Source organism: Rhineura floridana, chromosome 20, assembly GCF_030035675.1.
Source record: "Rhineura floridana isolate rRhiFlo1 chromosome 20, rRhiFlo1.hap2, whole genome shotgun sequence".
NCBI classification, from domain to species: domain Eukaryota; kingdom Metazoa; phylum Chordata; class Lepidosauria; order Squamata; family Rhineuridae; genus Rhineura; species Rhineura floridana.
Genome location: NC_084499.1, coordinates 15666365 through 15680573, shown reverse-complemented (window position 1 = coordinate 15680573; position 14209 = coordinate 15666365). Strand labels below are relative to the sequence as shown.

At 43.5% G+C, this 14209-nt stretch overlaps 1 protein-coding gene across 5 annotated transcripts in view; it reads left to right on the top strand.

The window, feature by feature from the left end:
- Positions 1-14209, top strand: part of PBX3 (PBX homeobox 3) — a 248011-nt gene that overhangs the window by 203231 nt on the left and 30571 nt on the right. For all 5 annotated transcript variants that reach the window (XM_061603892.1, XM_061603896.1, XM_061603893.1 and 2 more), the window contains one exon: positions 578-713. In XM_061603892.1, coding sequence (XP_061459876.1) covers positions 578-713 — 136 coding nt within the window. The remainder of the gene's footprint in view (positions 1-577; positions 714-14209) is intronic.

The window sequence follows — 14209 nt, the reverse complement described above, 5'->3', positions numbered from 1 at the left end:
TAATAATAATAATAATAATAATAATAATAATAATAATAATAATAATAATAATAATACATTTGTATACTGCCCCATAGCCAAAGCTCACAACAATTAAAAATATTAAAAACAAATATCCAAATATACAAATTTAAAAACCCATTTTTAAAAAACAATTTAAAAACCCATGCTAAAAATGTAGAATGATTGGGTCTGTCCCCGTCTCCCCGGAAATGTTCATCTAATGAACGTCTATGCTACAAATACATCCATTGGCAAACTGAAATCTTTGTTTGCAAATCTTTCTCTGACCTTCTCAGAACATGATCGGTAAGTGGGATTTGGGCGCCGGTTGGTGAGAGGCAAGCCAGTGAGTTCTTCCTTAGATAAGGAAGACCGGCTTCCCTTCTATCAGTTGCTAGCTGGCTGCTTCCACCTTGATAAGAGGCAGAGTTTGGTTTGGATAAGTGGCAAAACATCAGATTCAGATGGCAGAGAGCCTATCCTACATAGATATCACATCTAACTTCCAGTCGTCACGTCTTGCAGCTGTAATTTCTCTTTCTGTCTTTCCTTCCTTACATTCCTCTCTTTGCAGGCGGAAAAGGCGTAACTTCAGTAAGCAAGCCACGGAAATCTTGAACGAGTATTTTTACTCTCACCTCAGCAATCCCTACCCCAGTGAAGAAGCCAAAGAAGAGCTGGCAAAGAAATGCAGCATCACAGTATCACAGGTAGGCTGGGCTTCTGCCAATGGCTCGAGAAATGGTCTTGTGGTGTGGGGAGGGTCTCTCTCTTTCTCTGACTTCCCGCCCCGCAATAGCAACAGCCTACCCTTCCCAGAGGCTGGTAGAGATGAGTACCACTAGGGAGGAATTCCTGAAATCGGCCTGTCCATTCCCAAGTTGTGTCAATCAACTCTGAACGACAAACCCGTTTGACTATGCTTTGGAAAACTAAAGAGTAACGCTTTAGTTGGTTTATTTTATTGCACTTAAATCCTTCATCAATTGCGTGATTCCAGGGCAGGTTACGCGACACCAAAATTAATAAAAATACAATCAAAACAGCTTAAACGTAGAGTGTCGTGACAGGCTTCGGCTTCTTTCTTTCACACTCGCCATCTCCTTATCCGTATCTCCATGTGATGAGGTAATGGGTGGGATATGCCTGGTGGATGGCTGGTAGCCACCATTTTCTTGCCCCAAAGATGCTGTCTGTAGAGTGGTGACTCTCTGTAGGATACCGTTGGGACACAGAAATTTTGACAGCTGGCAACTGTGCCGGTCAGGAGGCCAGTTGGCTTAGTAATGTGCTCCGCATCCCTCCATGGAAGAGGAAGGGGTGAATAAGAAGGAAAGAAACCACCACACACAGGCCACATTCGCCCGCCTCCTCCGCCTCCAATTTGACACAGAAACCCACGGCAGAGGACCTTGTACTTAGTTTGCTTCTCATCTGTGCAAGCTTCATAGGACGAATAGCAGTTGCAAAAGTGTGGATTTTGCCACATTGTAGTGACTTCCCCTTATGGAGAAATCTGTCAATTTTGGTTCTCTCATTTTTCCTACCTTAAATTGTTCTGCATCAGTTTGATTTTTTTCCCCTAAAATAAACCCTCATGAAAATTCTCCAGTATTTTAGTGCGAATTTCTCCTACTAAGCACATTTGTGTAAGTGCTTTCTCCTGATATAATGCATTTTTGCACTTTATTTTCACTAAAAGAGTCATTTTCTCCCGCATTTCCCCCCTAATATGTGCATTTTTGTCAGCATTGGTTGGAGAATTGCGTTGCAAAATTTGGATAACTGTGAATTTTGAAGGAAGACCATTCGGTTCTCCTATAGTTTCAGAGAGTGCGAATTTGATTTGGCTTTAAATATGAACTGAATTGAATTTCTCCCACACCCCTCCCCCTGACGTAACTCTATTGGCCCTGTGTCACAGTGGTGTTGCCTGAATCCTGTGGGCCAGTTGCTGATTAGCACAGATCTCTGCTAGTGTAACCCCCCATCCAGCAAAATCACTGCCCGTAAGGTATAGTAGAGGACATAGCCACACAGACCTGATTATTGCTATCCTTTTCCTCCATTCTTCTAGGAGTCACATTGTAATCAACACAATTAGACACACCCCCAAGAAGCAAAGTATTTGTAGGTTTCATGGTGGGCTGCTGGAAGTTGCTTTATCATTGGCAAAATATTGTCCAAGTTTTATTTATTTATTTATTATACTTGTATACTGCCCCATAGCCGAAGCTCTCTGGGTGGTTTACAGTAACTGAAAACAAATACAATTTAAAATACATCTTTTAAAAAACAATTTAAAACACAGTTTAAAAATTTAAAACAATATAAAACACATGCTAAAATGCCTGGGAGAAAAGGAAAGTCTTGACCTGGCGCCGAAAAGATAACAGTGCCAGCGCCAGGTGCACCTCGTCAGGAAGGTCATTCCATAATTTGGGGGCCACCACTGAGAAGGCCCTCTCCCTTGTTGCCATTCTCCGAGCTTCCCTTGGAGTAGGCACCCGGAGGAGGGCCTTTGATCTTGAACGTAGTGTACGGGTGGGTTCGTATCGGGAGAGGCGTTCCATCAGGTATTGTGGTCCCAAGCCGTGTTTTGGAGGTTTGCTAAAGCTTTGGAGTTCCTTGGGTTTTGTGTTTAATTTATTACAGGGGGTGGGGGACTTGTGACCTCCAGATGTTACTGGACTCCAATTTCCTTCATCCTTTGACCACAGCTGGGGCAATGGGAGTTTCAGTCTAACAACACCTGGAAGGCCACAGGTTCCTCCTCTCTGATTTCTAAGCACTCTTGATTGTCTTTCTGCATGAAAAGCACCCAAGGTGACAGATAGCTATTTTGAAAGCAACCATTAAAAAAAAAATGAACAGCAAAAACCAACAACTAAAAATGCTTATAGATGATTTTTGAATACATGAGAGAATAAAACATGTTCACTTTACCCATCCATTCCATCAACAAGGAAACCTTGCTGGGTAGCTGGTTCCAAAACTGCAGTGCCACCACTGAGAAGGCTCTGCTGTTGGACTATGTAAATAGTTTCAGCACGCTTTGGGGTGACGCAGCCCCAGACAAACCCAAACAGCAAGCTTGCAGTTGTCTCTCTTTGCTTTTCTGCAATACAAAACCTTTACCTGTCGTAATTTTGTATGTTTTATATTTTTGTATGTTTCCTATTGCTTGTACGTTGCCTTGAGACTGTTTGTAGAAGGCCACGAAGACGTTTAATAAATAAATAATAATAAATAATTACCTGTCAATCAGATTGTCATATGAGTTGCTTTGTCTTGCCTACCGTTAAGCTCATTAAATCTTAACACTGTCAATAACAGTGAAATGTATTTTTATGGGTTAGTTTTCTTGCCATTGGCCGAAGCCCACACGAAACCTCTTACCCGCAGCCAATCCGAATGCAGCCCTTCGGTAACAGTTCAGTGACAGCTGTTTGTGCGGTAGCAATAAAAGTCTAGTAGACAAAACGGCTGAGGCACTTGGTACGTTAGAAGTGTCACAGGCTTAAAATACTGCGGCAGGATCCGTGTCTCCTGCCTCAGATGAGATGACTTCAGCTTTGGGGAGAGTTTTAGATTTCTGTTCATGCCCAAACATACAGCTTAACGACTCAAGGCTCTAAAGACATCACAGTTGTCTTTGATGTGAACTGCTTGCTGCACCAGCAATGTTGGGAGGGAAGAAAAAGGCAAAAGCCCCAGCACCAGAAACGTGGAACTTTGATTATGTATCTTTCTGGTGGGTATGTCTGGCATAAAGCCTTAAAGGATTGCTTTTTTCATGTTGACGCTTTCAGCTTTTGCAAATTTCCAAATCCACCGTGCTGAGCAACAAAAATTAATAATGATACACTCCAGTTTATTACTACTAATAATAATAAATAATAAATTTAATTTATGTGTCGCCTATCTGGCTGATGGCCACTCTAGGCGACGTACATATGGCAAGTACAATAAAATACAATACAACAAAATACAATATAACAATAAAAATTAAGATAAAAACATTGCAGGGTAGGAGGCATTTCAATCAATATTGGTTCATGATGTTCAATTTTAAGAACGGAATGGAAAGAAACGGACATTTCCGTTTAGAAGCTTCAGAGTATTAGTAATATTTTCACTATGGACTCCCTTTCAGTCTCTCTCTCTCTGTCATGTGTGCACACACACACACAGACTCTGTATGTCTGTCTGTTTCTCTCTCTTCTCCCTCCCCCCCCCCACCTGAGGACACTTCCGGGCCAATCCATAGTTGCAAAAAGGCACATAAACACGAAGTCATTATTTTTTGTTTGCATTGTAAATTATTTTATTTTCATTTAAGGTGCCAGATACACCTCTGTGGGGAGGAAATTACACAGTTTAGGACCTGCCACAGGGAATCCCCTCTCCAGGGCTGCCATCGCGCCCCCCCCAAAGTTCTGAGGATGGAAGAACTACCAAAAGCCCCCCTCCTTTGCTGATCTTAACATCCAACAGGGTTTGCAGGGAAAGAGGCCATCTTTCAGACCACTCGTCTGTCTAGAAAAATGCAGTCTACTTTGCCTGCCAGTGGCTCGCAACAGCATGATCCTTTTTAACTGGAGATGCCAAAGATACATACCTGGAGCCTTTTGAGTGAGGTGCCTGCGTAGGGCTACTCAGTTGTGGCCTCTCCCCAGACGTTCACCAAATAGCTCAGCTTGCGAACTTCCTTGGGCGAACCTCTCCAGTGCTGTGCTCATTAGATCTTTGGTCTGACCCAACGTGGCTGCTCTTTTGTTCATAGGGAAAAGCTCCCAAATGTTTTCCAAGGGCAAAACAAAATTGGAGCCAATCTGGGAGGAGACAAAAGGCAGAGAATCAAAAGCCAAGGTGCTGTTTTTCTGTCGCCGAGAATCCTTCCCGCTCACGTTTCAAGGTGTGCCTGAGTGTAAGCCATTAAGGTCTGCCAGTTCTGTTGTTTTGGATTGATCGGCCGCTCAACTTTAGCTTGTTTAATTAAAGTGTGGGATTTGGCGAATACAGCAGCCTTTGTCAATCTGGTGTCCTCCAGACGTTTTGGACTACAACTCCCATTAGTCTGAACTAGCACAGCCATTGTAGTCCAAAAGATCTGGAGTGAACCAAGAAGTCAAAGGCTGGGCTAATTGATCTCTGGTCAATTGTGGCAGATTCAAGCAGTGGTGCTTGTGGCATTATCCCCAGAAACAAAGCATCCCGTATGAGGTAGGCATTCTTGGCTTTCACCCATGCACCAAAGGGAAACCTGTAGCTTCAAACTACTGACCTCGTAGACAAAGACAATGGAAGCCTATTGCAAGTCTGAAGGTTTCTGAGATAAGGTAATACATGCAAAGTGCTGCGAGCATGCTAAAGTGCTATATAATTGCTTGGCACGCATTTCCGTTGTTGTTTGTTTTTCTTTAATACTTATTTTATTATTTATTTATTATTTGATTTCTGTCCCACCCTTCCTCCCAGCAGGAGCCCAGGGTGGCAAACAAAAGCACTAAAACCACTTTAAAACATCATAAAAACAGACTTACAATACATTAAAACATCTTTAAAAATATATTTTTTAAAAAGCTTCCAAGACATCTTTTTTTTTTTAAAGGTTATACTTCTTACTCTTAGCTTTGGTAGCAGCTATGCGGTGTAGTGGTTAAGGTGTTGGGCTACAACCTGGGAGATCAGGGTTCAAATCCTTACATAGCCACGAAGCTCACTAAGTGACCTTGGGCCAGTCGCTGCCTCTCAGCCTCATGAGAACCCTATTCATGGGGTCGCCATAAGTCGGAATCGACTTGAAGGCAGGACATTTACATTTTTATAAAGCAGACAACGCTTCTGGTAGTCCAGGCGTTCCATCTCTTACAACCTCCCTCAACAGCTGTCGCAGAATTAATCACCCCTCCCACTTCCTCTGCCCCGCAAACACAGCAATTAAGAAAGTTTCCGGGAACAAAACATCAGCCTGCAGAAGCCTGTAGAAAGCTTTTTGTTCTCCTCTAAAGATTCCTCTCCTCCTTGGTCCTTGTTTTGCGCTCAGTCACTGTCTCCTCCTTTTTCCACACAGCTCAACAGCTGCCTCTTGCTGCTGCTGCCCTACCACCACCAAGTTTTTTTTGCCCTGGAGGCAAGAGATGAACACAGGAGGCTTCTCCCCCCCCCTCCTCAATCCTCATTTTTGTCTCTGAGTGGAAACTTGGAGAGTTCACAGCCGCCTGTGCTGGGATTCGCCCCTTGGCTGTTTCGCTCATACAAGCACAGCGTCAAGCCCAGAGTCTTCTGTAGAATGTGGGGGGAGGGACTGAAAACACACACCCCTCCCTACACAAACAGGAGCCTCCTGTCTTGGCTCAATTGGGCAAGCTAAATAGCTCCAGGGTATGGTGTTTCCACTTCGCTTCCTTTGCGCTCCTAAAGCTTTCTCTGAGTCTCAGGCCTTCTGGTTGATGGGAGAACTTGTGTGGAGAGATGCTAATTAGAATTTAAAAAGTGTGATTCATGTATGATGTGATTTTGTAAAGACGCTCTGCTCAAGTGAAGCACACACTTACGTGCTTTACAAAAGGAACAAACTGTCTGACCCTGGGAAGAGCCACCATTCCTTCGTGATCGTAGATGGGGTTCCCTATTTACTGAACAGAAAAGCTGGGGGTTTGGTGATTCAGAGACTTGCACCCCAATCTAGTGGCTTTTGGAGGGGGCATGCAAGCTCTGATGCACCCATGCAGAGTCCCTCTCCTGTACAGACTTGAGGACCAGCCTCTTCTCAATCATCCCAGAGTGCAGGACACGGAATAATGGGCTCAAGTTGCAGGAAGCCAGATTTCGACTGGACATCAGGAAAAACTTCCTAACTGTTGGAGCCATACGACAATGGAACCAATTACCTAGAGAGGTAGTGGGCTCTCCGACACTGGAGGCATTCAATGGACAGCCGTCTGCCGGGAATGCTTTGCTTTGGATTCCTGCATTGAGCAGGGGGTTGGACTTGATAGCCTTATAGGCCCCTTCCAACTCTACTATTCTATGATTCATGTTACATTGTCACTTTGGCCTTGAGTGCAGGGTTTTTCTTTTAGAAAAAAGCCAGCCTTGGACCGGGGCTAGGGAGGCTTTTGTATTGGTGGGGGGGAGGAAGATTCCGTTCAGACCAAAGGGAGGCTTTCTCCATGCAAATAGCAAGTGGGGGCTAGAGAGCTGATTAAGGTCAGGACAGCAACAGGACCAAAGAGTTAAAACCCACTGCCCTACACCAGGGGCCCAATCTGGATCATGCCCCCTGTGCTGGCTATTTCTGAAATAAAAATCTTCCACTCAAGAGCAAAACACATGACTAATTTCATGCGTAGCTTGGCCCTGGGAACAGAAGAACTGCCTTGGTTGATCAGGCTAAAGGGCAGTGGTGAAAAAATGATTTGAATGCATAAGATCCCAGGTTCATCCCCTGGTTTCCTCATTTTAAGTTGGACCAGGGAGCAGGTAATGCTGAAAGACCTCTCTTTGTTGGAGACTCTTCCAGGGTGCTGCCTGTCAGAGTGGACAATACTGGGCTAAACTGCAAAATGGTTTGACCTGGTCTAAGGCACCTTCCTGTGTTCCAGAAATAACAAACATTTGTCCTCATCCTTCATCATTGCATTGTTTGCTTAGCATCTTTGAGGAACCCAAAGACAATCCTTAAAAATACAGACTGATATTTACTATTTGTCATGCTGGTCATTGACCGTAACAGTAAAGATGATGATGATGATGATGATGATGATGATTTCTGCTGCTCACAGCTTTCCTGAGTTGCTCAGGAAGCGCTTGTGGTTTCACTTAGCATTAAGTTACAGATGGATGGGGTCTGCTTTGATACACACATATAAAATAATACACAGCGCAGGCTTTTCAAGAAGTGCATAAAGCCAAACTATTTATTAAGATGAGTATCAAATACGACTTCATTTTTAATAGAGTGGGAGAGGCAATATTAGGAGGAGGGGGGATTTCTTCCATACGGAGCATTGTCACCCATAATTTAGACCTCACTGCTCCATGCGGATTTATCAGAGAGGATTTGCTTCCTAGTTATTGGGGCTGTGTGTGGATTTCTTAGTCTCTGGTAGTGTGTGGCAGACAGCTCTCCTCTGTCTCCCAGACCCACTGCAAAAGAGCAGAATTGTTCCTAGGAGCGTAATATTGCTTCAAGCAAAACTATGGCCCTGGCGACGGCGGGGGGGGGGGCTGGCAGTGTGAGTTGATATATTTAAAACCCTTTTGTAAATCAGTCAAAGAAGTTGGCATTCTCTGTGAGAGAGTGTGTATGCGCGTTCTATTTTGGGGATTTTTACCCCACTTTTCAGCAAGATCTATGAGCAGTTTACTGAGGATCAGAATTACAGTAACAGGGTTGTTGTTTTTTGTTAACCCACTTCAAAACCTATTTTGGCATTTTGCGGTGCATTAATTGATTAATCAATTAATTAATCATAAACACATTTAAAACAAAAACATTTGAGCAGCCCGATTTTTAAAAAGCAGCAGAAAAGCAGCCAGCATCAATGAAACAAAGAGCAGAGGAAAGGATATATTACATTTAAAAAACAAATGAGAAAGGTCTTGGCCTGGGGCAAAAATGACATCAAGTGATGTGCCAGGCCAGCTCTCCTGAGGGGGCAGCATTTACTGTTGGGGCTCTGTCACCAAGAAGTCATTTTCCCTTGTAGCTACCCACCACACTTCAGGCACCCATAAAAGGTGAGAAAACCATAGTGTGCGGGTAGGCATGTGTGGGTATGAGTGGGTCTTCAGGTGTGGAGAGCAGACAAGGGAGCAAAACGCTGAACCTTCTCCCACACCTCCCTCCCTTACAGATCCTCAGCATTTTTTGTTTTGTTTGTTTAAAAGCATTTCTCGACTGTTTCCCATTTAAAAATCTCAAAAGTACAACACAAAAACAATAAAACAGGGTCGTGGAAACAAGATACCGCCGTCGAAACGGTTAAACAGGATTGTATCCAGCTAAAGTAGACCCATTGAAATGAACGAACCTGTTAATGTCCATTGACTTCAGTGGGTCTGCTCTGAGGAAGACTGGCATGGAATACCACCCGATGTTTTCACAAGATGTCTGAAGCAATGTGTGGGTATTCCAAAGGGCAAAGATAGCAAATGACCTTTCTCAAGTCACTCCTGTGCCACGTTTGCGGTGCCGTGAGTAAAATTTTCGCAGGTGAGCTAGGTGATTTCCCCCCCCTGCTCTGGGAAAACAAGAAAAGGCCAAAGAGAGTAGGTGAAATAGGACCAAAGCCTGTCCCACCAGGAGGCTATATGATTTCTGATTTGTTTGCTCTGTGCACTGCCTGTATGGGGGTGAGTCTTGGATGGTACCCGGAAGCTGTATTAGTTGATTGCTGTGCAAGACCTCACACTCCTTATTAATGTTAACTGTTAATTTTGACATTGCAGAAACTTTTGGGGCATTTGTGCTTGTGTCGTTCATACCAAAGTGTACTTCTCTGTGTGCTATATGCCCAACAGTTCTTGTCATCTTATCACACAGCAAGTTAGTACCCCGGCTCCTCGTAGGATGCAAAGCAAATATTTCCTGCCCTGTTCCTTGAGAGTAATCAACCTGCAAACCGTTGGCTCACAGCCGCTCACTCATGTTGCGTCTTCCAGAAGATAGGGTGTGCAGAAGCTGTCCTGCTCCCAGGTCTTTCCAGGAAGGATGTGCTTGAACTTCGAAAATCTAGGGTAACTATATTGAATCTGCTGCAGCAACAGCCCTGCGGCATATTCAAGAGGTAAGGAGCCGTGGAATTCTTGGCTGTGTTTGGACGTGCAGACAGGCAGATTTCTTAATGGGAGGAAATCCAGACGCACACTCCTCCCGGGGAGGAAGCTGTTAAGTCAGAAATCGTCCCTATGTGTAAAAACCACGTTTGCCTCGAGAGGCAGAACCAAGACCACAATCCTAAAACAAGCGCTACTCCACTTCTCCAAATTTCGTAATCTGAACATTTAATTAGGAGCAGGGCATGTGCTGCAGACAAGCAAGGGGCAGCGTAGCAAGAAATTTCACCTGCAGTTTGTAGTCTGTAAATTTGCACTTTCCCCCTGGTTTTTTTTTTCTTATAATGGTGCTTCAGTGACCACAATTCCTGTCTCAGATCAAATGTTTGTCTCTCCTGCAAGTAATGGTCCTTGCCAGGGAGTAGAATCGGAGCCACAATCTACCCACAGTTGTGCATCTTGATGATTTCAGTAATAATTTATTGCCTTTTTTATTTAACATTGTAATTAACATGATAAATAAGTGCAAGGGTATTGTTTGAAATGTAATATACAGTTAAGCCCAATTAATTAATTGGCCTTCAGTGATTGGGAGCCAAATGATGTGCATTGTGTTCTTTTTTTCAATGTGGAGATAGTTTGTTTTAATGAAATATGTGCTACTAAATAGGTTTATCTCGCACAAACAAAACCTAACTTTTTTAACCCATGAAGGAGCTGAGAAAGATTTGGAGATACTGGTACCCAGAATGCCTTGTAGATGATGAAGTCAAACATTTACAACGCTTCAGCAATCTACACAACATTAACTCAGGGATTATTTTATCTTCTGCTTGTTTTCTTAAACTTTCAAGCCAATTTCTGGGATACGTCTGCAATTTCTTGGAAGCCAATACAAGTTTCCTCAACAAAAAGACAAGCAATGACGGACAAGTTTTCCCGAAGGGCACCTCTCCCAGTGCCACTGGGCTACCCCTGCATTATGCAGCCTTGGATATATTCTGGGCATACTCTTTGCTTATGGCAGGGATGGGGAACCGGTGACCCTCCCAGATGTTTGGCTCTCTTAACTCCCATCAGCCCCAACCAACATAGCCAGTAGTCAGGGGTGCTGGGAGTTGTAGTCCAACACCATCTGGAGAGCCACAGATCCCACATCTCTGGTTCACGGGGAGGTGGAGAGGCCTGCCTTTATTTCCTATACATGGAGAGTATGCCCTAGGAATTTGTCCCAGAAATCTCAGTATGTTGTTGTTGTTGTTATATGCCTTCAAGTCAACTATGACTTATGGTGACTCTATCAGTCAGCGACCTCCAAGAGCATCTGTCATGAACCACCCTGTTCAGATCTTGTAAGTTCAGGTCTGTAGCTTCCTTTATGGAATCAACCCATCTCTTGTTTGGCCTTCCTGTTTTTCTACTCCCTTCTGTTTTTCCCAGCATTATGGTCTTTTCTAGGGAATCATGTCTTCTCATTATGTGTCCAAAGTATGATAACCTCAGTGTCATCAGTTTAGCTTCTAGTGATAGTTCTGGTTTAATTTGTTCTGACGCCCAATTATTTGTCTTTTTCGCGGTCCATGTTATGCGCAAAGCTCTCATCCAACACCACATTTCAAATGAGTTGATTTTTCTCTTATCCCCTTTTTTCACTGTCCAACTTTCACATCCATACATAGAGATCAGGAATACCACAGTCTGAATGATCCTGACTTTAGTGTTCAGTGATACATCTTTGCATTTGAGGACCTTTTCTCAGTATAACACAATGAAAACCTTCACTCCTTGAGTGGAAGCTTAGTCAAGGCATATCCCATGCTAGGGATTTATAGGGAAGGGGGTGAAAATAAAGCTGCCAGCACTGTGATGCCTTTATACAAATGTGTGATGCTGCCTCATTCAGAATACTTTGTAGTGTTCTGGTTGCCCCATCTCAGGAAAAAAAAATACTATAAAGCTAAAAAAGAGCTACCAAAAGATCAAGGGGTTGGAGTTGCCTCCTTTCAGGGAAAGTCTGGGACTTTTGATCTTGTCCTGTGGATAGAGAGAAGCATTTCCTCCTTCTTAATACGAGAACTAGGAATCGTCCAGTGAAATGAATGGACAGGAGATTCAGGACAAGTGGAGCTGCTTCTCCCTCCGTTAATCAATTCGTGGAATTGGCTGCCACAAAATGTGGTGTCAGCCACAAACTCAGATAGCTCTGAAAGAGGATGAAACAGATTCACGGAGGATAGGTGTGTAAATAGCAATCGCTCCAAGGCCTATATGGAACTTCCATGTTCAGAGGACACGACGACAGACGCTTACAGGGTGGCAACAGCAGTGGGGCTATTGCCTTCAAGCCCTGCCTGTGGACTTCTCAGAAGTGGCTGGATGGCCGCTGTGAGAAGCAGGATCCAGCCTAGTAGGGCTCTTTTTACGCGGTCACTGTTCCCTGCAGATAACACATTTTAAAACACCGCCCTAAATCATTACAGTTACTGTAAACCACCCAGAGAGTTTCTGCTACGAGGCGGTATATAAATACAATAAATAAATAAATAAACAATCCATTGAGGTGGGGTGACTCTTCATTGCCAACGGACAACCAGGTTCACCCCTGCCCTTCCCCACAAACAAGGTGGCTAATTAAATATGAAATCAGCCATATGCATAAGTTTGGTATTCCCATAGTAGCGGTGAATGTGCAGGATGCTTTTCAAAAATATCTTTTTAAGTTTCGAAGAGTCAAAAATGTAAATTACGCACAGTGGTTTTGTCAGTAACTGATGGTCACTTTCAATATATTATGGTGAAAAAGTGTAATGGACGGCCTTCAAGTCGATTCCGACTTATGGGAGACCCTATGAATAGAGTTTTCATGGTAAGCTGTATTCAGAGGTGGTTTACCATTGCCTTCCTTTGTATTATAGAGCCAGTGTGGTGTAGTGGTTAAGGTGTTTGACTATGACCTGGGAGACTAGGGTTCGAATCCCCACATAGCCACGAAGCGCACTGGGTGACCTTGGGCCGGTTACTGCCTCTCAGCCTCATGAAAACCCTATTCAGAGGGTCGCCATAAGTCGGAATCGACTTGAAGGCAGGACATTTACATTTTCCTCTGTATTATGGTAGCTCAATTTTTTTTGCAAACCACACTGACTAGCCCAGGGCAGGGTCTGTCTTTAATTACCATATCTCTATTGCCTGTTAGCTCTCTGTTTGCTTTGTACTTAGGTTTGTCTAGATTATTTCTATCGTAATACTGAATGTTTGCTAAATTGTTTTTGTCCTTTTTGAATGCATTGGTTGCTTTGTAAACTGACTTCTTTCCCCTGCCTCAGTGTTTTGTATTTTGATATTTTGAATGTTTGTTGTAAGCCGCTTTGGGCACAGCTCACTGTGGAAAGGCGGCATATAAATACACTCAAATAAATAAATAAATAAATAAATAAAATCTTAACAATACGGGGGAAATGCATTTGTGGCTCTCATGGTTGTGCTTTGGCATTGCAAGTTTGTCCTCTAAACTTTAACTTCCAATTAATTATGCATCTGCCTGTTGTTGTTTTTTTAAAAAAATCACACACAGAGAGTAATTTTTTATTGAAAAGAAATGTGTTTCTAACAAAGGAGAATTTAATAAAGCTGCCTGTTCATGATGAGGGAACTACTCTTGTTTTCTGACTTGGAGTCTCTGATTATATACCCAGAGAAGAGGCCAGAGAGCAACAGCTCCCATAGAGGGAGAACGGAAGACAGTTTTATAGTGATACCTTGTGGACTACCCTCTGTCTCTAAGGCTTGGGCTATAATCACTTAATAGTAACCTACATTGAACTCAAATGAGATTTACTTCTGAGTTGGCATCCTTGGGTTCTACAGTAAGATTCTTTGTCAGTGCCCAAAGTTGGGGTATGACCTTGAGGACACATGATGCAGCCATTTTGCCAGAGCGAAGCAGATTGCGGTTGGGATCTGGGAACCTCCCCAAGTTGAGTTCTTGTCATGTACAATTGCTCTTATCTTGTGGTGGCTACAGTGCGGTCTGAAATCACGCTATGTGTTTCCTTCCCCACATCAGCTGTACCAAGTGAGCCGCAGTGAGGGAAATGCACGATATGTGCTGTTAGCTGAATGATTCAGCCCAAGCGTTAAGATCCTATTAGGAGGCCCTTCTCACAGTTCCCACAGCATGGAAACTGAGGAGGTAGACAATGCAGCGCTTGGAAAAGTTACTTTTTTGAACTACAACTCCCATCAGCTCCAACCAGCGTGGCCACTGGATTGGGCCGATGGGAGTTGTAGTTCAAAAAAAGAACTTTTCCAAGCTTTGAGACAATGACAGGGGAAAGAGCCTTTTCTGTAGCAGTGCCGCGGGTGTGGCATGACTTTTTAGCGTTGTTATTTTAGATCCTTTGTTCTCAGAGCTCTTTGT